The sequence below is a fragment of the Amphiura filiformis genome, unplaced genomic scaffold (assembly GCF_039555335.1).
Source record: "Amphiura filiformis unplaced genomic scaffold, Afil_fr2py scaffold_76, whole genome shotgun sequence".
NCBI lineage: Eukaryota > Metazoa > Echinodermata > Ophiuroidea > Amphilepidida > Amphiuridae > Amphiura > Amphiura filiformis.
In genome coordinates this window covers 351,737-378,216 of record NW_027305540.1, presented here as the reverse complement: position 1 = coordinate 378,216, position 26,480 = coordinate 351,737, and the positions used below count along the sequence as shown (strand labels likewise).

General features: G+C 39.4%; 1 protein-coding gene across 1 annotated transcript in view; it reads right to left on the bottom strand.

Moving 5' to 3' along the window:
- LOC140144736 (probable U3 small nucleolar RNA-associated protein 11) overlaps positions 1-26,011 on the bottom strand; it is a 46,730-nt gene extending 20,719 nt beyond the window's left edge. The window contains exon 1 of the mRNA XM_072166546.1: positions 25,905-26,011. Within this exon, the coding sequence (XP_072022647.1) occupies positions 25,905-25,964 (60 nt within the window). The 5' untranslated portion in view covers positions 25,965-26,011. The remainder of the gene's footprint in view (positions 1-25,904) is intronic.
- Positions 26,012-26,480: the final 469 nt, after the last annotated feature.

The following is a 26,480-nucleotide window of genomic DNA, read 5'->3' as shown; positions in this document are numbered from 1 at the left end:
ACCATGACCAAGTCATCGATGAAGATGAGGAGATTACGCCTACACTCGAAAACTTTGTAGTGTTAACGTGGTTGCGTCTTATAAACCCTGATCTGCCCGATTAGTAAAGCAGCTGATGCGGTACAGAGCTAAGATCCGCACCTTGGCTTCTATCAAAGCCGAAATTTCTCAAGCTCTGGATTCGCTCCTGGATGAGCTGAGCTCAAGCGATGCTGCTCGCAGCATTTATCACTAGTAGTCAGCGTGAGACCGATGCCTAAATTGAAAGCTAAGAAATCATTTGGTAAATCCTGCCCTCTGTGTGAGCAAGCTGGTCGGCATGACCATGCGCATTTCTTAAGCGAGTGCTCGTACCTCCCTGACACGGACCGAAAATACCTGGCCCGCGCTCGTCCGCTTAACATCCTTGATGATTGTGACAGCGACTCAGATTTAGCATGCGCCTTTGTTGACCAATCTGACCTTAGTGCGCAGCCCAATGTTCAGACAGCGCTGCGAATTCATGTTGATCAGTCTCCTTATGTAGATGCATTCCACAAGCACCATGCGGTCCGCATGTAATCTCATTCGCGAAAACACTGTCCAACGATTAGGATGCCCCATTCATCAGAGTTCGCAGTCTGCCCGTCAAGCTGATGGGTCATCCCCTCTTAAGGTAGTTGGGGAAACAACCCTCACCTTTACTCGTGACAGACACTCCTTTGTCTTTAAAGGTCTAGTTGTTAGAGACCTTGACGAAGAAATCCTTGCAGGTATTCCCTTCATGAAATGCAATGATGTCGCAATTCGCCCTGCTAAGAACCAAATCATCTTGACAGATGGTACAATTATCACTTATGGCGCCAACAAGAGCCCCAAATACTGGTGTGCCACTTGTCATCAGAAAGCATGAACATCTTGGCCAGATACACACTGTTTTTTCACCATCACTAACTTCTAAGCCATCACACACTGCTGCAGCAGCATCAGGGAGCACACCACTAAATCAATCCGCCATTTGTGCAACCCTACTGAGTTCCGGTAAAATTCAGAAAGTTTTTGAGGTATTATGGGCTGCTCTTTGGACTAATAATCAGAAAGAGTAGCGAATTGTAGCTTAAATGAAAGTGTAAAGCCTGTGCATGAATTTGAATCACTAAAAAGTCGCATTTTTATAATTATCGAGAAAATAGGTCCGCGTGATTAAAAATGGGCAGAAAGCGGGTTTACAGTCATGAGAGCATGTCAAAAACAGTGAGGGCGCTGTTTAGCGGTTCCTACCGGGAAAACGAGGTGGAAGACTACCCATACATTGAAACATATGTTAAACTTTCATCGATTTGCAATCGACTGGGTATCATTAAAATTCTCAGAAAGCGCCGAAAAGGCCTCAAAGCGAATAAATAAAACTGGTGTTTTTACACGTATTTCAATGGGACGATTATTTAGTGGTGTGCGCCCTTGAAGGGCCTAGGAGTAAAACCGTGCTTTTCAGAGATTCAGCCCAAATTGAAATGGCTGTTGATTAAATTGCAGTTTTTCGATTTAAATAGATGGTTTACATGTTAGTGAATATATTTAATGCGTTTTAGATGCAAGTCGCGCTAAGATTATTCCCTCAGAGGCCTTCAAAGTTCAAGAAATTGCCACAAATTGTGTGAAAACAAGATTTCTTGGATTTTAAGCAATTTGGGCTTAAGGTGACAAAGCGGTGCATGCCTTTTAAAGCTGCAAATCTTGGTTTTCTAGGGGGGGGGGGGGGGTGATTGTTATAAAATCATTAACAGTAGACCCTTGCAATTATTAAAAATAATTTACTCTTATTTAAAACCGAATTTTATCAGAAAGACGGTCAAAAACTATCTAGAGAATTGGAATTCAATGCAAATTTAGAAGAATAAGCATGAATGGTCAAAATGTTGAAAATTTGTCTATTTTAGGAATCCACCATAGAACTTTGAAAGGCTAGTTCTCTTGATGTGAATGTCACAGAGCACTTAAATTTAAAGTGTTTTACTCAAAACATTTTATATTTCAAGAAAAAGATAAAAGAACTCAATTTTATGAACATCAAAAAACCCTTGAAGGGAGCACACCACTAAATCAATCCGCCATTTGTGCAACCCTACTGAGTTCCGGTAAAATTCAGAAAGTTTTTGAGGTATTATGGGCTGCTCTTTGGACTAATAATCAGAAAGAGTAGCGAATTGTAGCTTAAATGAAAGTGTAAAGCCTGTGCATGAATTTGAATCACTAAAAAGTCGCATTTTATAATTATCGAGAAAATAGGTCCGCGTATTAAAAATGGGCAGAAAGCGGGTTTACAGTCATGAGAGCATGTCAAAAACAGTGAGGGCGCTGTTTAGCGGTTCCTACCGGGAAAACGAGGTGGAAGACTACCCATACATTGAAACATATGTTAAACTTTCATCGATTTGCAATCGACTGGGCATCATTAAAATTCTCAGAAAGCGCCGAAAAGGCCTCAAAACGAATAAATAAAACTGGTGTTTTTACACGTATTTCAATGGGACGATTATTTAGTGGTGTGCGCCCTTCGAAGGGCCTAGGAGTAAAACCGTGCTTTTCAGAGATTCAGCCCAAATTTAAATGGCTGTTGATTAAATTGCAGTTTTTTCGATTTAAATAGATGGTTTACATGTTAGTGAATATATTTAATGCGTTTTAGATGCAAGTCGCGCTAAGATTATTCCCTCAGAGGCCTTCAAAGTTCAAGAAATTGCCACAAATTGTGTGAAAACAAGATTTCTTGGATTTTAAGCAATTTGGGCTTAAGGTGACAAAGCGGTGCATGCCTTTTAAAGCTGCAAATCTTGGTTTTCTAGGGGGCGGGGGGGGGTGATTGTTATAAAATCATTAACAGTAGACCCTTGCAATTATTAAACGTAATTTACTCTTATTTAAAACCGAATTTTATCAGAAAGACGGTCAAAAACTATCTAGAGAATTGGAATTCAATGCAAATTTAGAAGAATAAGCATGAATGGTCAAAATGTTGAAAATTTGTCTATTTTCGAATCCACCATAGAACTTTGAAAGGCTAGTTCTCTTGATGTGAATGTCACAGAGCACTTAAATTTAAAGTGTTTTACTCAAAACATTTTATATTTCAAGAAAAAGATAAAAGAACTCAATTTTATGAACATCAAAAAACCCTTGAAGGGAGCACACCACTAAATCAATCCGCCATTTGTGCAACCCTACTGAGTTCCGGTAAAATTCAGAAAGTTTTTGAGGTATTATGGGCTGCTCTTTGGACTAATAATCAGAAAGAGTAGCGAATTGTAGCTTAAATGAAAGTGTAAAGCCTGTGCATGAATTTGAATCACTAAAAAGTCGCATTTTTATAATTATCGATAAAATAGGTCCGCGTATTAAAAAATGGGCAGAAACGGGTTTACAGTCATGAGAGCATGTCAAAAACAGTGAGGGCGCTGTTTAGCGGCGCCTACCGGGAAAGCGAGGTGGAAGACTACCCATACATTGAAACATATGTTAAACTTTCATCGATTTGCAATCGACTGGGTATCATTAAAATTCTCAGAAAGCGCCGAAAAAGGCCTCAAAGCGAATAAATAAAACTGGGGTTTTTACACGTATTTCAATGGGACGATTATTTAGTGGTGTGCGCCTTGAAGGGCCTAGGAGTAAAACCGTGCTTTTCAGAGATTCAGCCCAAATTGAAATGGCTGTTGATTAAATTGCAGTTTTTCGATTTAAATAGATGGTTTACATGTTAGTGAATATATTTAATGCGTTTTAGATGCAAGTCGCGCTAAGATTATTCCCTCAGAGGCCTTCAAAGTTCAAGAAATTGCCACAAATTGTGTGAAAACAAGATTTCTTGGATTTTAAGCAATTTGGGCTTAAGGTGACAAAAGCGGTGCATGCCTTTTAAAGCTGCAAATCTTGGTTTCTAGGGGGCGGGGGGGGGTGATTGTTATAAAATCATTAACAGTAGACCCTTGCAATTATTAAACGTAATTTACTCTTATTTAAAACCGAATTTTATCAGAAAGACGGTCAAAAACTATCTAGAGAATTGGAATTCAATGCAAATTTAGAAGAATAAGCATGAATGGTCAAAATGTTGAAAATTTGTCTATTTTCGGAATCCACCATAGAACTTTGAAAGGCTAGTTCTCTTGATGTGAATGTCACAGAGCACTTAAATTTAAAGTGTTTTACTCAAAACATTTTATATTTCAAGAAAAAGATAAAAGAACTCAATTTTATGAACATCAAAAAACCCTTGAAGGGAGCACACCACTAAATCAATCCGCCATTTGTGCAACCCTACTGAGTTCCGGTAAAATTCAGAAAGTTTTTGAGGTATTATGGGCTGCTCTTTGGACTAATAATCAGAAAGAGTAGCGAATTGTAGCTTAAATGAAAGTGTAAAGCCTGTGCATGAATTTGAATCACTAAAAAGTCGCATTTTATAATTATCGAGAAAATAGGTCCGCGTATTAAAAAATGGGCAGAAACGGGTTTACAGTCATGAGAGCATGTCAAAAACAGTGAGGCGCTTGTTTAGCGGTTCCTACCGGGAAAACGAGGTGGAAGACTACCCATACATTGAAACATATGTTAAACTTTCATCGATTTGCAATCGACTGGGTATCATTAAAATTCTCAGAAAGCGCCGAAAAGGCCTCAAAACGAATAAATAAAACTGGTGTTTTTACACGTATTTCAATGGGACGATTATTTAGTGGTGTGCGCCCATCAGTCAGTGTCCCAAAGCCCAGTTCACCGGTTAACTACTCAGCTGCTGTTGCCCTTGACCCAGATGGTATACTTGGCACTTGTGAGCAATCCAACATCCGCAGTCTTCTCGATGAGTACGATGAGGTTTTTGACCCTAGTTTCCCAGGTTACAATGGTGCTGTCGGCCCTTTCAAATCTGTGGTTAATATGGGACCGGTCCAACCCCCCAACGCAAAGGTCTCCCATTGTATGCACAGGATAAACTCCAAGAGTTGCAATCAAAGTTTGATCAGCTTGAAAAAGCAGGCGTCTTTGCTAGACCTGAAGATGTCGGTGTGTGTGTCGAATACCTTAACCCGTCCTTTCTTGTCAAGAAGCCTAATGGAGGCTTTCGTCTGGTTACTGCATTTGCTGATGTCGGTAGATATAGCAAGCCACAACCCTCTCTAATGCCCAATGTGGACTCAACATTGCGTTCAATTGCCAAATGGAAGTATTTGATTGCCACTGACTTGACTAGTGCTTTCTACCAAATCCCTTTATCCCATGAGTCCATGAAATACTGTGGTGTTGCAACTCCCTTTCGTGGGTGCGTGTGTATACACGGTGTGCCATGGGTATGCCAGGTTCTGAAACAGCCCTTGAGGAACTGATGTGTCGTGTCCTTGGTGACCTCTTAGAGAAAGGTGTCGTAGCAAAACTCGCTGATGACTTGTACTGTGGTGGTAATACTGTGGATGAACTTGTTGAGAATTGGCGTCAAGTTTTGCAAGCTTTGTCTAAGTCTGGGTTACGTCTTTCTGCTTCCAAAACAGTCATTTGCCCCCAAAAGACAGTAATTCTGGGTTGGATTTGGTCAAATGGAACCCTTTGTGCTAGCCCCCATAGCATCGCCACACTTTCCAGCTGCTCGCCTCCAAGCAAAGTTGGTGGCATGCGGTCCTTCATCTGTGCATACAAGGTTCTGGCCCGTGTCATTCAGAATTGTGCCAGTCTGGTAGCCCCATTAGATGATGCTATTGCAGGGCACCAATCAACTGAAGAGCTTACATGGTCTGATAGTCTGCATACTGCTTTTCACAAGGCTCAAGCAGCACTGTCTTCCGCTAGGGCAGTCACACTTCCCCATCCCAATGATCAGCTTTGGATCATTACTGATGGATACGTGAAGAAACATAGCATTGGGTCGACATTGTATATTTCCCGCAATGACAAACTCTTCCTCGCCGGGTTCTTCAGTGCGAAATTGCGTGATCGACAGCCAACATGGTTACCCTGCGAAATTGAGGCGCTGTCTATTTCTGCCTCCACCAAGCACTTCAGTCCCTATGTTATTCAGTCCAAACACAAGACATGTATCCTCACTGACAGCAAACCTTGTGTTCAGGCATATGAAAAGCTCTGCGGGGTGAGTTTTCAGCCAGTCCTCGCGTGTCCACATTCCTCTCCACTGTCAGTCGTTTCCAAGCATCTGTTCGTCATCTTGCAGGATCAGCTAACACCCCTCAGACTTTGCTAGTCGTAATGCCCCTGACTGCACTGAGCCCACTTGTCAAATATGCTCCTTTATCAAACGTGAAGAGGAAGCAACTGTCCTTCGTGTTTCCGCACATGACATTCTGTCCGGAAAGCTAAGCTCCCTTTGCCAGCAAAGCAGCCTGGCATGCTAGTCAGCAGGAATGCCCGGATCTGCGACGAACACATGCTCATCTAGTTCAGGGCACTAGCCCTTCAAACAAAGCTACTTCTGTCAAAGATGTGAAGCGCTATTTGCAGGTTGCATCTATCGCTAGAGATGGCCTACTTGTTGTTCGTCGTGATCAACCATTGTCCCCAACTCGCGATTGTATTGTTGTTCCCAGACAGGTCTTAAGTGGTCTTCTCACTGCCCTGCACATCCAACTTGACCATCCCTCCAAACATGTGCTCAGTTTGGTGACCCAGCGTTACTTTTATGCTCTTGATATGGACAAGGCTATTGATCAAGTGACATCAACTTGTCACCAGTGTGCTTCTCTGTCCAATGCTCCTAAGACATTGATCGAGCAGTCCTCAAGTGACCCTCCCGATGCAGTTGGCATTTCTTTTGCAGCTGATATCCTGAAGCGTAGCCGCCAGCTAGTCCTTGTGCTGCGCGAAACCTCAACGTCCTACACAGCTTCTTGCATTGTCGAGAATGAACAACATGGCACGCTTGCGTGATGCCCTGATTCAATTGTGCATTGAACTTCGTCCACTTGATGGCCCCCCTGCAGTCATTCGTACTGACCCAGCACCAGGGTTTGTTCGACTCGCCAATGACAAACTTCTCACACGTTACCATCTATCGGTTGAGATCGGTCGTATTAAAAATAATAACAAGAATCCTGTTGCTGAGAAAGCCATTCGTGAGCTTGAAGATGAGTTGCTCAGACAAGATTCTACAGGTGGTCCGGCTACAGCATTATCACTTGCCATTGCTACTGCAGCTCTTAATACTCGCATCAGATCCCGAGGTCTTTCAGCCCGTGAGATGTGGTTTCAGCGAGACCAGTTTACCAATGAGCAGGTTCCTTTCACTGATTGTCAAATGATTCAGGCCCAGCATGCCTTGCGAAAAGCCAACCACCCACACAGTGCTCATTCAAAGGCCCCATTAGCCTCTGCCTCCCCAGCAGCAGAGTTGGAGGTTGGTAATCGTGTCTACCTCTACTCAGATCGCAAGAAATCTCATGCTAGGGATCGCTACTTAGTCACTACTATCGAAGGCCCATGGTGCAACATCCGCAAATTTGTGGGTTCTCAGCTTCGGAATACTTCTTATCGTATCAAGAAATCTGAGTGCTTTAAGGTCCAGTATTATCCTGACCTGGATTCTCGTCCCTTTCCCAAGTCGTCTCCACCCACCGAGGATTCGAGTTTGTTGAAGTGGTCCCTGAATGTACTCCTCCAGAGCCTCCTTTCATACCTGGCGAGTTGTCCACCCCAGCTACTTGTGACCCCCTGCCCAGGAATGCTAATCACTACGCACCCGCCAGTTCTGAGTCAGATCCTCGCGATCCCTTGCGCGATAGCGGTCATAGCTCCAGCAATGCCTCCGGTTTGGTTGCACAGTCTAATCCATGTACCGGTAACAGCAGTGAGGTTAGTGAAAGTATCCCCCAAGCTAGTATGGTTGGCCCTGAGATCATGCCACCATTGCTCACACAAAGGCGTTCAGCGCGCCCTCACAAACTTCCTGAGCACCTGAAAGACTATGTGTTAAACTAAATGGACAGGTCACTGTGTACTATGACATTAATCCATCATCGGTGTCCTCCTATATGGTCACTTCATTGAACTTTGAACTGATTTACGTATGTCATTTGGAATTCTAAAAGAAAACTCTGGAACTGACGTTTACTTCTTTGAACTTTGAACCATTTTACATTCATGTTGAATGTCAGTTTGTCATTGCAGACAAAAAGACTCTTGAACTGTTGATGTTATTGACTGTTGGCACATTGCCTATTTTGAGTGTTCTAACCAGCAGTGTCTTCATTCACATAAGCTGTTAGATTGGTTTCTGCAAGTCAGTTGTTAGTAGTAGTTGTTTAGTAGTGTTATCCTCACTTCCTTGTGAGGAAAGTGATCTTTTTTTTTTCTTAAAAAAAACAAAAAAGAGAGAAAGAGGTAGTTACGCCAGTTGATTCATTGTTGTGTGCCCTTAAGGTGCACTGAGCCTGGATCGGCTCTCTCTCTCTGTCTCTGCACTCGTGGAAGCTACATGTGCCTGGTTGTGATTATCACATTAGATTAATCCCTAATCCTTTTATTGGCGAAGGGAAATTTGACGAGGAATCTAAATATGGACATATTTTTTCTGTATGGGTTTGGGGGAAAATGTTTAGGTTCAAAATATGTTGAATTGTAAAAAATCTAACATACTTTGGGACACCCTATATTCCTAGATTACCAAACAGCTGTGATTTTGGTTTCTTCCAAAGTCAGTTGGCTCTCCATATCCTCTAATGAATGTTGTTTACTTCCAGTTTATTACTGTAAGTTGGTAATAAGCAATGCATTGAGTGACCCATTTTTTATCAAAATCTTTTGTATTCCACCCTGTATAACTTGCAGGTCACCCTGTATAATGAGTTGAAATGTATATATTTGAATTGCTTTTGCCTTCAGCTTTCCAAAAATGTATACGTTTTAGTTTAGGGTTGATGATTGTCGAGATAATCTAATTAGAAACCCGGTTGGTGTAAAAATTCATAATATTTGTCATGTAACGCTAAGGGTGGCAAGTTCAGGACACACGGCCTCATTGTTTAATTGTAACCTGCAGCAGTTCGCTTTCTGCATAAAATTACCTGGGGTCGTTATCAGGCCTGAGACACACTGGCACTAGTTTGAGGACAGTTACTATAGTCCAGGAGCAAGATCCCACAGGGGGCCTAAATAAGGACTTGGTTCATCCCCCACTACATACAAGGTTTGACACCATAGGTAGTTAGTATGGACCCTCTAGATCACTGCTAGGTAGGTAGTGGACTCAAATTGTGGTATCACTTTTTTTTTACAGGTCATTTTATGTATGGACGTATATTCGCATAAATTCACCAAAAATAGGACAAAATTAGGGGTAGGGGAAATATAAACTCCAAGAACTCAACTTTTACTCATAGTAATGAATTTATTTTGGTATGAATATGTAGCTAATTGATTGTTCTAACTGCCTAGTATTATTTGAAAGCAAACCTAGGTTTCATTTGATCATGATTTGAAGTGGCCAGTCCATACACTAGAGAAAAATCAGATTTTTCACAACAATGCGTAGGGTGAGTGTTTTTGTGATATTGGCTTCAAATTTTACTATTGTGCCAATTTCTATTTTCAAAATTAATTAAGTTTCTATTTTTTAATTTTGTTTTTAATATCAAGCCTATCTAGGCAAACTTTGATGTTCTGGTTCAAATATTTATGTATGTGCATGTTTGCTTGCATGTTGGTGTTGTGTGGGTTTGGGGTAGGTGTGTGTGGGTATGTGGGGGTGGGTGCGGGGTGTGTATAGGGTTCAGGGTTGGGGTGTTTTACATGTCTTAATATGTCACTCGGCTGAACTAAACTCCTCAACAAAAGTTTGGAAAGTTTTTTCAAGCATCTGTATCTCAAATTATTTGTGACATATTCATATCGTGTTGCATATCAGCGGATAGCTACAATACTCCCTTTACAATGACACCCCATTTCAAACAATAACAATCTTCACGGCTGAGTACACGCCTTGTGTATGCAGTGTGGTCTCAAAAGGAATTTGCCAAATTGACCATTATTCTGGGCAGCAAGCTGCAATCCCATATCTTCACAATCTGGGACCTAATGCAATCCTCCAAGATGACACCGCTCGTTCCACATAGCCACGGTAGTCATCGACTACTTACAGAATATGGGACTAGAGACAAAAATGGTCTGCCATCAGGCCAGACCTGGGGGCCAGACCTCAACCCGATTGAACACTTGTGGGACCAGCTTGATCGTGCTGTGCGTGCCAGAGAAGTCCATGCAACCTCATTGAATGATCTGCGACGAATCCTTTTTGAAGAATGGAATGCCATCCCATGGTAATGTGTAACCAGGTCGGTGAGCAGCATGAGGTGACTATTGTGGCTGCCTGTGGTTTTTCCACCCGCTATTGAGGTTAGTATAGCTAGCGTTGTTTGAGCTCAGAATAATGGTCAATTTGGCAAATTCTGTTTGAGACCCCACCACATTCACAAGGTGTGTACTCAGCCGTGAAAAATGTTATTGTTTTAAATGGGGTGTCATTGTAAAGGGGAGTATTGTAGCTATCCATTGATATGCAACACGATATGAATATGTCACAAATAATTGGAGATACAGATGCTCGAAAAAACTTTCCAAACTTTTGTTGAGGAGTTTATATAAGTTCTATTAACAAAATTTGTTTGGTAAGTTGCCATTCATGTAATATTTTGAATATTTATATGTGTGGGGTGAGATCAACCGCTTTTGTCAGGAAAATAGACTGAAAATGTAAAAAATAGTTACTTTTCCACATGTAGCAGCGTGTGTAACAATATTAAGGGTTAGGGGAAATATAAACCATCATAACTCAACTTCAACTCATGATAATGAATTAATTTTGGAATTAATATGTAGCTAATTGATTGTTCAAACGTGTTAGTATTATTTTAAAGCAAAGCAAACATTAATTGTCAGGTAGATAGCCATAAAATGTGAGAAAAGGTTACTTTTCTATGTATAACCATGTCAAATATGGCATTATTAAGGGTAGGGGAAATAAAACCACCATAACTCAACCTTTACTCATAATAATGAATTCATTTTGGTATCAACATGTAGCTAATTGATTGTTCTAACTTTCCAGTATTATTTTTAACAGAAAAACCATTAGAGAGACATAAAATATGATAAAAATGTTAATTTTCCAATGTGTAACAGCGTAAAATTTGACAATATTAAAGGTTAGGGGACGTACAGACCAACGTAACTCGACATTTATTCATTATAATTCATTCATTTTGGCATTAATATATAGCTATTTGGTTGTTGTAATCTTTTAAAGCAAAATAACCATTAATTGTTAGCTGGAAAGACATAAAATGTTAAAAAATGTCAATTTTTCATGTGTACAAATGTAGTACCGTAAAATATGACAATATTAAGGTGTAGGGGACATTCAAATCACCAAAACTCAAGTTTTACTAATGAAAATGAATTCATTTTGGTATCAATATGTAGCTATTTGATAGTTCTAACTTTCTAGTATTATGTTAAAAGCAATTAAGCCATTAGTTGCCCGGTAGATAGACATAAAATGCATGAAAATGTTAATATTCCATGTCTAACAGCGTAAAATATGACAATATTAAGGGTAAGGGACATACAAATCACCAAAACTCAAGTTTTACTGATGAAAATGAATTCATTTTGGTATCAATATGTAGCTATTTGATAGTTCTAACTTTCTAGTATTATTTTAAAAGCAATTAAGCCATAAGTTGTCCGGTAGATAGACATAAAATGTATGAAAATGTTAATATTCAATGTCTAACAGCGTAAAATATGACAATATTAAGGGGTAGGGGACATACAAATCACCAAAACTCAAGTTTTACTGATGGAAATGAATTCATTTTGGTATCAATATGTAGCTAATTGATAGTTCTAACCTTCTAGTATTATTTTAAAAGCAATTAAGCCATTAGTTGTCCGGTAGATAGACATAAAATGTATGAAAATGTTAATATTCAATGTCTAACAGCGTAAAATATGACAATATTAAGGGGTAGGGGACATACAAATCACCAAAACTCAAGTTTTACTGATGAAAATGAATTCATTTTGGTATCAATATGTAGCTATTTGATAGTTCTAACCTTCTAGTATTATTTTAAAAGCAATTAAGCCATTAGTTGTCCGGTAGATAGACATAAAATGTATGAAAATGTTAATATTCAATGTCTAACAGCGTAAAATATGACAATATTAAGGGTAAGGGACATACAAATCACCAAAACTCAAGTTTTACTGATGAAAATGAATTCATTTTGGTATCAATATGTAGCTATTTGATAGTTCTAACTTTCTAGTATTATTTTAAAAGCAATTAAGCCATTAGTTGCCCGGTAGATAGACATAAAATGCATGAAAATGTTAATATTTCATGTCTAACAGCGTAAAATATGACAATATTAAGGGGTAAGGGGACATACAAATCACCAAAACTCAAGTTTTACTGATGAAAATGAATTAATTTTGGTATCAATATGTAGCTATTTGATAGTTCTAACCTTCTAGTATTATTTTAAAAGCAATTAAGCCATTAGTTGTCCGGTAGATAGACATAAAATGTATGAAAATGTTAATATTCAATGTCTAACAGCGTAAAATATGACAATAGGGGTAGGGGACATACAAATCACCAAAACTCAAGTTTTACTGATGAAAATGAATTCATTTTGGTAGCAATATGTAGCTATTTGATAGTTCTAACCTTCTAGTATTATTTTAAAAGCAATTAAGCCATTAGTTGTCCGGTAGATAGACATAAAATGTATGAAAATGTTAATATTCAATGTCTAACAGCGTAAAATATGACAATATTAAGGGGTAAGGGACATACAAATCACCAACACTCAGGTTTTACTGATGAAAATGAATTAATTTTGGTATCAATATGTAGCTATTTGATAGTTCTAACTTTCTAGTATTATTTTAAAAGCAATTAAGCCATTAGTTGTCCGGTAGATAGACATAAAATGTATGAAAATGTTAATATTCAATGTCTAACAGCGTAAAATAATTATGACAATATTAAGGGGTAAGGGGACATACAAATCACCAAAACACAAGTTTCACTGACGAAAATGAATTCCATTTTGGTATCAATATGTAGCTATTTGATTGTTCTCATTTTCTGGCATTATTTTAAAAGCAATTAAGTTTCCCACGAGGGGTTGAAGGTCATAATGGGGCCAATACTAAAAAATGATCCTATCATGTTGTAATGTTGTAATCTCAAATTGTTCCTCTCATCGCTAAGAATTTTAAAAAAGACAATTGTCATAGTTCTACGAAGCTTAGTTCAGGGGTTATAACGTCGAATATATCAAAAATATCATAAATTAAGGTCAAATTTAAAAAATGGCCCAATTGCACCAATTAACGTAAGAAACCTCAATCGTATATTACATTTATTTTGGTGCAACGATTTGTATTCCCGTGTTCCCCTTCATAGTTAATGCAGCCAAAGTTGAGTTATGGTAATATTTCCCTAACCTTAATATTACCATATTTGACACTGTTACACATGGAAGTTTTTTCTTTTTTTTCCTTTGTATCCACATAACAACTAATGATACTAGAACGTTAGATGAATTCATTATCACAAGTAAAAGTTGAGTTATGGGAGTTTATATTTCCCCTACCCCTTGATATTGTCATATTTAGGGACCGTTCACAAACACTTGTAAGGGGGGGGGCTGATGCAAAAAGGGGGGGGGGGGTCTGACCTATCATTTTCATGTCAAAAAGGGGGCCCTAAAATTGTTGAGGTCTGTAAAGGGGGGCCGAAATTTTTTTCTGTTTCTGTGTATCTATCTGACAATTAATGATCGCTTTGTTTATAGAAAGTTAGAATAGCCAATCAGATACATATACCAAGATGAATTCATTTTCATGAGTAAAAGTTGAGTTATGGCAGTTATAAATTTCCCCTACCCCTTAATATTGTCATTTTACGCTGTTAGACATAGAAAATTTACCTTTTCCTCACAGTTTCTGTATATCTGCCTGACAAATAATGGTCGCTTTGCTTTATAATAATACTAGAAAGTTAGAACAACCAATTAGATACATTTTGATACCAAGATGAATTCATTCTCATGAGTAAATGTTGAGTTATGGCAGTTTATATGTCCTCTACCCCTTAATATTGTCATATTTAAGCTGTTAGACATAGAATATTTACCTTTTCCTCACAAATACTGTGTATCTACCTGACAAATAATGGTCGCTTTGCTTTAAAATAATACTAGAAAGTTAGAACAATCACTTAGATACATTTTGATACCAAGATGAATTCATTTTCATGAGTAAAAGTTGAGTTATGCCAGTTACAAATTTCCCCTACCCCTTAATATTGTCATTTTACGCTGTTAGACATAGAAAATTTACCTTTTCCTCACAGTTTCTGTATATCTGCCTGACAAATAATGGTCACTTTGCTTTAAAATAATACTAGAAAGCTAGACCAATAACTTGGATATATTTTGATACCAAGATGAATTCAATTTTATGAGTAAAAGTTGAGTTATGACAGTTTACATTTCCACTACCCCGTAATATTGTCATCTTCACGCTGTTAGACATAGAAAAGTTACCTTTTCCTCACAGTTTCTGTATATCTGTCTGACAACTAATGGTTGCTTTGCTTTAAAATGATACTAGAAAGTTAGAACAATCACTTAGATACATTTTGATACCAAGATGAATTCATTTGCATGAGTAAAAGTTGATTTATGGCAGTTTATATTTCCCTCACCCCTTAATATTGTCATATTTACGCTGTTAGACATAGAAAAGTTACCTTTTCTCACAGTTTCTGTGTATCTACCTGACAACTAATGGTCGCTTTGCTTTAAAATAATACTAAAAAGTTAGAACAATCAATTAGATATACATATTGAATTGAATTGAATAGAATTAATACCAAGATGAAGTCAATATCATGAGTAAAATATTGAGTTCTGATGATTTATTTTCCCCTACCCCTTAATATTTTTCTATGTTATGCTGATATACGAGGGAAATCAACATCAGTTTTTGTTGGGTTTTTTGGTTTTTTTAAACATTTTTTTGTCTTTTTCCCAGTGGTTACTCACTTCCTACACATAAATATTCAAAATATTACATCAATGGAAACTTAACGGATTTTGTAAATGGAAGTTGGTGCAGTGTAGTGACATATTCATGTACACACACATTCATCCCCTCACCCCCACACATACCCTATGTACACCCAGCACCCCACACACACACCTCGTCCCACAGACACTCCAACGAACTCATACATATTATAATGATTGGAACTGTTACAATAATGTTTCCCTTGATATGCTTAACATTAAAAACAAAATAAAACATTAAAATTTAAATTAAAAAATTAAAAATGGAAACTGAATCAATTTTGAAAATATAAAGCGGTATAGTTGTGAGATTTGAGGCCAATGTCAAACTTTACACATATGGTTTTAAAAATCAGATTACCACTCATTTATGGACTATATACTTCCAAATATGCTCAAATGAAACCTGTTTTTGTTTAAAAATAATACTAGAAAGTTAGGAAAATCATTTAGCTACATATTGATACCAAAATGAATTCAAAATCACGAGTAAAAGTTGAGTTCTTGGAGTTTATATCTCCCCTACCCCTTAATTTTGTCCTATTTTTTGTGATTTTATGCGATTATACGTCCATACATAAAATGACCTGTAAAAAAAAAGTGTTACCACAATTTGAGTCCACTACCTACCTAGCAGTGATCTAGAGGGTCTATACTAACTACCTATGGTGTCAAACCTTGTATGTAGTGGGGGATGAACGAAGTCATTTTTTTGAGGTTGCTGCTCCTGTACTACTAATGTCATGCAGAAAATGCAAGATGAGTCGCCATTTTGTGACTTGTTCAAGCTAACGCAAACAAAATATTGGACTAAATAATCTTTTCAAGTTTTAATAAAACCTGCATCTATCACAATAATATTACATTTTATTATATTATTATTTGAAATTGTACGGAGTGGCATCTCATCCGTTATTATCTCTGGTCTTGTCACGCTGGTAGATGCACCCATCTGTGATTATATATCCTGTCTGGACACATCACACTTCACGTGTGACGTGTGCTGCTATTCGCCAAACTCCGATATGCAGTCGAAGTACTTCGAGGACGCCCGTCACTTTTAGCTCCCTGAGAACACTTCTGTACATAACTTACGAAACCACAAACTCACTAACTTCAACTTGCACTATTCATAACATAAAACATATATAAAATTATTACCGATCCTGCAGAATAACTTACATATATTGTCAATTTCATGGAATCCCGTTGCTGAGAATCGAAAATTTCACAGGGAAACGTTAGACATGCTTTATATATCACAGCTGTGAAAAGCGAAGCAGCATGGCACCGCAGTACACCAGGACGGGCCGTGTGCAAAATTTCGAACGGGCGCCATAACCCGTTTTGTGATTGGTTCATTGGTTGTATATTAAGGGGGTACTACACTGCTTGATAAATTTGTGTCTATTTTTGCATTTTTCTCAAAAACTAATATTACAGTGGTAACAAAAGTTATGTATATTATAGCGTCATGCATGTGATGTGAGTTTATGTGACACAGCTAAAATAATCGACCAGAAATCGGGGATCATTAAAACATCAACAAATTTCAAAACACAGAAAGCAGTAAACTTAATGGCGAGCGGTCCGAATTTTGAGCCTAGGTTTGCCTGGCATACCTACAAATAGCGCGGGCGTACATGTACACACAAAAGAAACTTTGCGCGATGTTACCAGGTCTGAATCAAAGATGTTTAGATGCCTATACTGATGCACGGCAGTGATCGTAACCATTTCGGCTGAAATCCAGAAATGGCGTCATTTGTTCTGGTGCTGCCACTTCCGGTAACGCGGAGAAGAACATGCCTTTTGCAAACAAAATGGCCGACTCGTCCCGGCCCCTTTCCAGCGAAAATACAGCTTAAAGCCAATGTGAACATGGGGTCATCGGTTATAATATTTTCCTATCATATTGGACTAACACATCAGCTACATGGTATATCACGATATAACAGTTAATAAAAAGAAAACTGCAAACGTTCGTTCGTCAGATGTTTGACGAAGTGACCAGCTCTAATGACGTCATGATGTAAACAACGTCCGGGTCGTTAATAATTAATTAGGTAAACCCAAATATGGAAACGGCTATCTTTTAGAATACCCTACCATTTTTTTACATTCACAGACACAGTGTAACTGTAAGTGTATGGGTCGTTCATAAAAGACCCCCATTGAAAATCTACAGTGGTAGGGTATTCTAAAAGAAATCCATGGAAACCTCCAAACCTATGCAAATTAGGTGTTCGACGAATCAAAATACGATCAGCCCACCTCCAAACTTATCATGCAAATTTATGAGTTCAGGCGGTTACGTGAACATGCATGCATGTACAGTAGTTTGGCTCTTGTGTTTCTTTCTTTCTTTCTTTCTGGTACTGCACAACGTCCCTTATGGATCTAAGCGAGCAGGAAATATGGTGTGCGCGTGTGCTTGCTGTGCTTAGTCCTTAATGTTTCTTTCTTGTACTTTGATGAGGTTACTTGCTGCTGATTTGAACTGGATGGGATCTGTGATGCTTGTTATGTTGGGCGGAAGATTGTTCCAATCTTTAACTGTCCTTGGTACGAATGAAAATTTAAATGAGTATATGCGAGTGTGGTATTCTATGTAGGATGATTGACTAGATCTTCTGGTGATCCTCTGGGCCGGTTGCAGGTAGTTTTGGACTGGCAGCGCTAGGTGACCCCATGGCTTTTTTGCAGGATGCATAAGCGAGTTATCCTCCTCCTTGTTGATAACATATCCCAATCTAGCTCCCGTATGAGTTCATTTACACTAGTCTTCCAATCGTAGTTATTATGCACCATTCGTGCAGCCCTTCTTTGTATTTTGCCTACTTGTTGTATTTGTTCTTTTGTGTATGGGTCCCAAATGGCGGAACAATACTCCAATGTAGGTCTTACTAAGGCAGTATATGCAGCCATTTTGGTTTCCTTGGTGCATGAGCCCTGATTTCTTCTCACGAAACCAAGGGTTTTGCTTGCCTTTGCTGTAATTCTGTTAATGTGTGTGTTCCATTTTAGATCTTGTTGAATGTCTACCCCCAGATAGTTGTGTGATATTGTTTCTTCTAACACAGAATTTCCCAGTTTGTATTTGTTGATGATTGGTGATCTGGAACCAGGAATGCGGAGCAGAAAACATTTGCTCGGGTTAAAACTCATTTGCCAACGACTTTCCCAATTTGAAAGGGACTCCAGATCTTTTTGGAGGAGTTGTGTATCTTGAATAGTGGTGACATTCCTATAGAAGACACAGTCGTCGGCAAAGAGACGCACGGTGGAATTGAGATTTTCTGGCAGATCGTTTATATATAAAAGAAATAACAATGGGCCCATGACAGTCCCTTGCAGGACGCCTGATTTTACTTTTGCCCACTCAGAACAATCTCCTCCTACAACAACTCGCTGCATACGATTTTTAAAAATGCAGAGATCCACTCATTGATTTTACCATCAATGCCATATTGGGCACATTTGAGTAATAGACGATTATGAGGTACTGTATCGAATGCTTTCGAGAAGTCCATTATGATTGCATCTGTTTGAGTTCTGTTGTTCAATGAGAGAGTAAAATCATGTATGGTCTGAATAAGTTGAGTATCGCAGGAATGGCCACTTCTGAAACCGTGTTGTGCATTGTTGAGAATTTTGTGTTTTTCTAAATATTTCATAATGTGAGAATGCAGTATGTGTTCAATTAATTTACAAGCTACACATGTTAGTGAGACAGGCCTATAATTACAAGCTTTAGTACGCTCTCCCTTCTTGTAAATCGGGGTAATATTTGCCTGCTTCCATTCACTGGGCAGTATGCCTGAATCAAGCGAACATTTGATAGATGAGTGACAGGGCTGGGGCAATTTCATGTGCAAGCTCTTTCAAAATGCGCGGGGAAATCCCGTCTGGACCGCAAGCTTTGTTGGGATTTAGGTTTGAGAGCAATTTCTCAACTCCATGAACAGACACTGTGATGTTGGTAATTGGTGGGAAATTCCGAGAGACAAAATCTGGGATTGAAGTCTTGTCTTCATTGGTGAAAACTGACTCGAATTGAGAGTTCAATAACTCAGCTTTCTTCTTGTTATCCGAAACCAACAAGCCTTGATCTTTTAAGGCGTGAATACCAGTTGTGTCACTACGGAGGTTTCTCACAAACGACCAAAACTGCTTTTTGGAATCCAAACAGAAATTTCTGATATAGCTTCTTTGAGTAGCTCTAGTCATCCGGTGTGTGTCCTTTCTGATTTCCTTAAAAGAGCCCCAGTCACTTTCATTGTTACTTTTACGGGCTTTATTGTATGCCCTTTGTTTACGTTTGTGGTATCTCTTGACTTTACTTGAGATCCAAGGTGCTTTCTTTTGACCACTGACTACTTTAGATGGGATGAATTTATTATCTACAGTCACCGACAGATTCTGTTTGAACTGATTCCATAGTGTATCAACACAAACCTCCTCCATGTTTGAATACTTATCAACAAAACCTTTGCTATAGTTTTTCATTTCTTTTTTCATACCATCCATATCACCTTTGTGATACATATAAACCTTGCGCGCGCTTTGTTTACAAGATTTTGGGGTAAGATTTAATGTGATCACTGGAATGCCCTGATGATCACTAATGCCTGGTATGAGGATTGATTTATCCACCAGGGTGGCATTACATGTACTTGTGAAAAAGAGCTCCAAAATGCTGTCATTCCTTGTAGGTTCTGACACAATCTGATTGAGGTTAAAGTTATTCATGATGTCAATCATTTGGTAGCAAACACTCTTTTGATTGGGTCCAGGCAAAACAGACTGGGTAGGCCAATCTATGTTCCCCAAGTTGAAATCGCCCCCAAGCCAAATAATCCCACTATTGGGATTTTTTATTTTTGAGATGGACTCGTGCAATTCCTGAAGGTACTTGACATCCTTCTTATCGGGCGGCCTATAAAAGGATCCAATGGTGAGAGTTTTGCTACCAGCCAACTGCACCTGTGCCCAGACAATTTCACAGTTTGTATCTAAATCAGGTCTATGGGCACAAACCATGTCATTCTTGATTGCAATTAGTACACCCCCGTGTGAGTCTTCACAATCTTTTCTGAAAACAGTATATTTATCGGGTACGACTTCTTTATCATTAACAGTATTGTTCAACCAAGTTTCAGATCCTAGAACAATGTCTGGATCATGGATGTCCAAACAAGCCGCAAATTCGGCAGCTTTGTTCTTAATGCTTTGAAAATTCACTACCATAACCTTAATCTGCGGTTTTGGCACAGGTTTTTGTTTTTGTTTGGTTTGTTTAGTAAACTTACTGGTGCTTGGTCCTTTAGGTGAAGATGTGGCTGCAGGTGGACTCAAGGGTAAATCATCAACACCTGTGCTATTCAAACTAGAGAAACTATTTGAAGTTTCCAGTGACCATTGAGAGAATAGTGATGTGCTAAAATTAGGAATGCCACAATGACAACAAGTCCAAGAGATGTTAGAATGACCAAGGGCTTCATAATTTAACGTATTCATCCCCATACATTGGGTGTGATACCACCCATCACACTCATCGCATTGGATGGCTTTCTGATCCCAAGTACATGGGTCATTACAAACCAAGCAGGGAAATTTTGAGCAAGAGTTCCCATCTTGTGCCTGTGGGCCTGGGTTCAGTTCACAATCTCCTGCCTGCATGAGCAGGAGAAGCCCTAGGTACAAAATGCTCGTCTTACTCAGATGCTTTACAACAGCCTTATTACGGTGGGGGAAAAACATTTGTATTGGTAAATACAGATACTTTAATTTTTGTGTGTGTGTTCGGTTTCAAGCCAAATCCTTCAAGCCAGCTGAAAAACAACTGTGTGTTGTTTACATGTAACATGTATGAGTCATTTACGAATGAGTTCATAGTTTGACCATGTGCAATCTCAAAGTGGGTTCTCCTGTGCATAACTATCAAGACTAGTACTAGTATTTGTATAAGAAGGGTTCATCGATGGTAGGATGAATGGCGAGACGCTCGACGTAGCTAGAATTTGAGACTCACCAGCTGCATACTCCGGCGTGATGTTCACATCATATTCACCAGCAGTTTGTAAATCAACAAATGCAATATATGCAAATATAGCAATAAGCAAAGCGATACTCACAGTAATCTTCTTATACATGATTGGTAAAAGAGGGGGAAACAAAGCCATGAGGGAAACACCCGGTACAAACCAGCCCTACTCCTACACTGCTCCGACCCGCGGCGGCATTCAGCACTCCATACCGATGACGTGGGTCGCCATTTTCATTGCGTAATTCCAAACAATACAAAGATGGCCGACTGACAACGTGATGAAATGAGTCAGATTTTCACTTCGAGCAAAAATTTCTCCGAATATTGGTCCAGTAGTATCAGGGAACCTAGTTCAACAAGACTTTCAGCTCATTTGGTGACAAAACGGCTAAATATATGGACTTTGGTGGAAAAGCAAGCAACAATTCACAGGTAGGGACAGGCACATCTGAGCGAGGGCGCTATTTATTTTACTTGATAATAAAGCCCTATGTAAATCTGTGCCATTTTGTGCCACTGAAAACACCATTTTTGGAGAAAATGATGAATAAAACCAAAATTAATCTGTTTCAGATGCTCTAGTTTGCATTGACAACAGTTTCAATGCTTTAGGAAGCAGAATGCAACATTGACTTCATTTTTCAATATTTTTTTCTGTGAGATATGCCTTGGTGAAAATCACTGTTTTGGTCAAAAAAGGGGTCAAAAAGGGGCATTTTGGGAAAAATTCTATCTGACAAAAGGGAAACATGGTTTGACAAAAACTTTCATCCTTTTCACATAACAATTCCAGTTTACTTATTTGCTGGGAGAAAGCACTTTTTTGTTATCGCTTGGGAAAAATCATTGTTTTGGCCTAAAATGGGCCCAAAATGGCCGAAAAATGGCCAACTTTGACCAAAATTAGCACAAAAATCACTTTTTTACCACCTTATAATTTGAATTTTCATACAAAATTTCACAGATGTGTTGAAAATGATAACATACAATGTACATAATATTTGACAAAAATTAGATTAAATTACAGTGAAAACAAAAAATTGACAGGGGGGCACAAAAATTATCAAGTCCCCCCATGCACTCCTATGGCAAGTCTTATCAGAGAAAATGGCCCAATGTTGCGACAGTAATTTCATCATAACTTCACTTAGCAATACAGTAGAAGATTGGTTTTGGAGTCAAATTGTTTCTGAGAAGTTCCCTCTTCCAATGAACAACAATTCATGTTTTTAGAATTAATTTGAAATTGTTATTATGCCTGTCCCTATCACAGGTCTCAAAAAGTGAACCGCACACTTCAAGGGCGCACACCGACCTCTGTGGTCTGAATGCTGTACCGGCGTCAGCTGAATTCGAGTTACGCTTAGAGGAGACAGGCATGGAAAATTCCAATATGTGTACATCTATATAAATAAAAGGAAGTCGCTAAATCTTGTCCAGAAGCAGGCTCCGAGATGCTTTCACTTTCAGCTCTGATTTATTCGTACATTGATCGGGTACATATTGCCATTAAACCATCTGACGTTCATTTTTGCAAAACTATTCAATCACTATGGAAATAACAAAAAAAAATGGATGGTTGCTAGGCCGTTGAGGTCAGTAACCTTATGGGTCAGGTCATGACAGCAAAGCGTGTCAAATGGCGATGTCCAACACGCAGCGGTAAGTGGCGAGGCACGCACCGGCGCGTACAGGTTTCACGCGCATTGCGGCGCATGGTATGGACGCACTTAATGTTGGCTTACCGCGCGTATGCCTACTTATGTGTACGTGACCCCAGACAAACAAGTGGTATGTCTATGTACGTGACTGACTGCTTCTCTGAGACAGTGGCGGATCCAGGAGTTGGGAAGGGGGGGGGGGGGACACTCGAAGTTTTTGCCGCAACCTTTTTGAATGGCCACTAAGCACCATTGTCCCCTCAGAATTGGTAACTCGATCAAGGCAAAGGCCTTCAAACCATTTTTGGGGGGATTATTGGGTGTAAGCTGATGAAAAATGGGATTATTGGGTGACAGATTTGCAAAAAAGTCCACTTTTCAGAGGGAATGTTAAAATGTAGCCAACAGAGTCGTTCAACTGTTCAGTATAGCCCAAAAAGGTTAAATGTTAGGGGGGTGGGTGAGCCCAATTTAGTGGAACTTGAAAGTCCACATTTTGGAAATTCTGCGGCCCATAAATAAATCCTGGCTATAATGTAGGCCTAACTATTAACAACAAGGGCTCGCTTAAAATGCTTTGCAGCAACTTTTAAACATGTTGCTTACATGTTTTATACCATTAGGCATTATAACCCGAAATTGAAACGTTTTCTAGCAACCTCTTCTAACATTATGCACAAATCAATTGCAGTCCCGTCCCCCCAGGGGCCGGGATATGGGACCTACCGGGGACTTGGCCGGGATGTAACAGCTCAATGTGTCCCGCAAAGGGGATGTAGTGGGGGCGTGTACGGGGATGTAATGCCTCTCAAACAGGCCGGGATCTACCCCGGGAGTGTACCCGGGACGTAATAGAAGAGTACTCACAATTGTGCCGGTCCTATGCGGGGGAAACACTAGCCTGTTCTAGCGATTTACCCGGGGAATGCACGTTTCTCAATAATTTTGTTTTGAGCTCGTAAAATACAGGCGATCGCCATTTGGTTCATTTCCTATCAAAATAGGAGCACCGATTCACGTGGTTTTGTTTTTCAGACAGTGGCAGACAACACAGCCAGGGTTGCCATAGTACTAGCCTCACGATTTTTCCGTATTTAAATGCGGAAATGGTCAAGAAAAGCGGAATACGGATAATGGATTTTTGTCCTAAAGTAGGCCTATGTTTTTCAAAAAGTTATTAACAAAAAAATATTAAAGGCTATTCAGAGATTTTTACTGCTCGTATTTGGCGTTGAAATACAGACCTGCACTGTACCACTGTCCCGCATTCCATGCAAAGTTTTTAAAAAAACGGGACGTGCCCTATTTCCGTCATTAATGAAAAATATTAATGTGCATGCGCGATCCGAAAACAATGTCGGAAACCGATCTTATAGGCCTAATCTTTTGCACAAATAGAGCTATAATGCATGTTATAATGAAAAATATTAATGTGCATGCACAATCCGAAAGTCAGGGAAAAATATGTCGGAAACTGACCATCTTGTAGGCCTATTAAATAATTTGTTTTATTTGTATTTTATGTGTATTTTTTTATTAATCATCTAACTGCTACATATTAATGCTATGTCTTCTGAAGGTATTTAGCTCTACTGGTGCAAATAAAGAATGGGCCTATACAAGATGATTTCTGTTATTATTTTTCATTAACCATCTTAATGCTACGATAGGCTGTGTCTTCTAAAGGTATTTAGTTAACTATGTAGCTCTATATGGTGAAAAGAATATTTAAGCCTATAAGTTGGTTTCAGAAGTCGTTTTTGCTCATGACTTTGGCACATTGATTTTTCTTAAACCATAAATAAATAAAGAACTCCATTGTGGTCGTCCCATGTATACGTGGAGGGACCCGGGAGGGACTCTCCGAGATGGTTTCCAAAAACATGACTTTTACACCAGTATGAAAACCCACCGCACGATACGCAACATGTTAGATCACCCGAAAGACAAGCGTGACCCATTACAATCAGCAAAAGTGATCTACGAGATACCTTGTCAGAACTGCCCCAAAACTTACATCGGGGAAACAGGCCGCTTGTTAACAGAACACAAGTCAGAAAGCGAAAAAGTAAGCGCCAAGAGCTTCATCCAGTCACAACGAAAAGCATCTGCTTTAGAAATTCATAAATCTGCCTTTGTCGAACATGTTGCCAACCAAAACCACGTAATTGGGTGGGAGGAGGCGCAGGTTATTGATCAAGAATCCGACAAAACTACACACTGGCTAAAGGAAGCAATCTGGATCAGGAGTAGGCCTAGAGGAAAAGATACTATGAATAAAGATGAGGGGCCGTCGGCAAGTTGATGATGTTCTTGCTCGACACAAATCACGAGATTGAGAACCTGTCCCAGCCCCTTAGGGCCGGGAGTATCTTGCGGGACTTGAACATGGTGCCCGGGGCTAGGGGCGGGGACTTGGCGGGATGTACCCGGGATGTACACGAAATAGTGCCCGCCCTCTGGGACCAAGCGGGACTGTACATGTTTGTAACAGTTTCCAAAATTACATCCCGGGTAGGTCCCGCTATCCCGGCCCCTGGGGGCAGGGACTGCAATTGATTTGTGCATTAATGTTTTATGTTTGTTGGGATAAAGTTAAAATCAACCATTTTGTCACGAGCTGTTTCAAAAGAAATCTGAGGGATTGAGTGAGTAACAACATTATCACAGGTCTGGATATTCACTTAAAGTTTAGCTTCTTTAATATGACAGGAGCTAACATATGATTATCAAGCTAACATGATCATTACTATACTGGATGAATAATCTACACCAAGACACCATGATTATCATCACCGTTTACCATGTTTACTAACCACTCCCGTTTACTAACCGCTCCCGTTTACTCAACTAGCGGGGACCCGCGCGAAGCGCGGGTCTCCCGCTAGTGTATTAATAATCTAAGCATACATACATGTACATGCATGCATGTAATTACAACCGAGGCCTGCCGAATTCAACAACCTTCCTTTCCAATGTAAAGTTTTCATCTTCAAGCTTACACTGAATTACACACGTATTTCTACTCCTGGCTCATTATTGATATATTTTTTTCTTGATTCCACTTACCTGAGATCTTTCACGGTGATTTTTCTGAGCTGTTTTGGCAGCTTTTTTAAACGAAGACATGACGAAATTCGGTATTTCACATCACACGCGCGTGACCGTGAATCAGGATGTCAGCCTCGAGTCTCCTGGATGAAAATGCCAAAGCCTTTTAAAAAATCCCTTAAAAAGGTAGTGTCTTGTCTTGTCTTGTCTGCTACTGCACAAAACGCCCTGGTGTGGCTATCAGCGTACAGATCATGGATCGATTCGCTGATAACTTATTAAATTTTCTTCTCGATTTCAATTTCCTTACCCCCGATCAAGTTCTTGAAAGAGGCCACATCAGGAGCTATTTTGGTGGTAGGTGGGACACACCGACACCGCCTGGCTAATAATTATTTGGTGCAGAAGGGACACTAAAATGAATACACGGGATCGATACACGTGAATTGCTATGCACGATTTTGATATCAGACGAAAATCTTCTGATACCGGGTTAGAAAATGATGAATATCTCCCGTCATGATTTTTTACTCAAGAAACCAGATTTGGTCTCATAAACTTGGAAATACGTGTTGAACAGATATGATAGTCGCT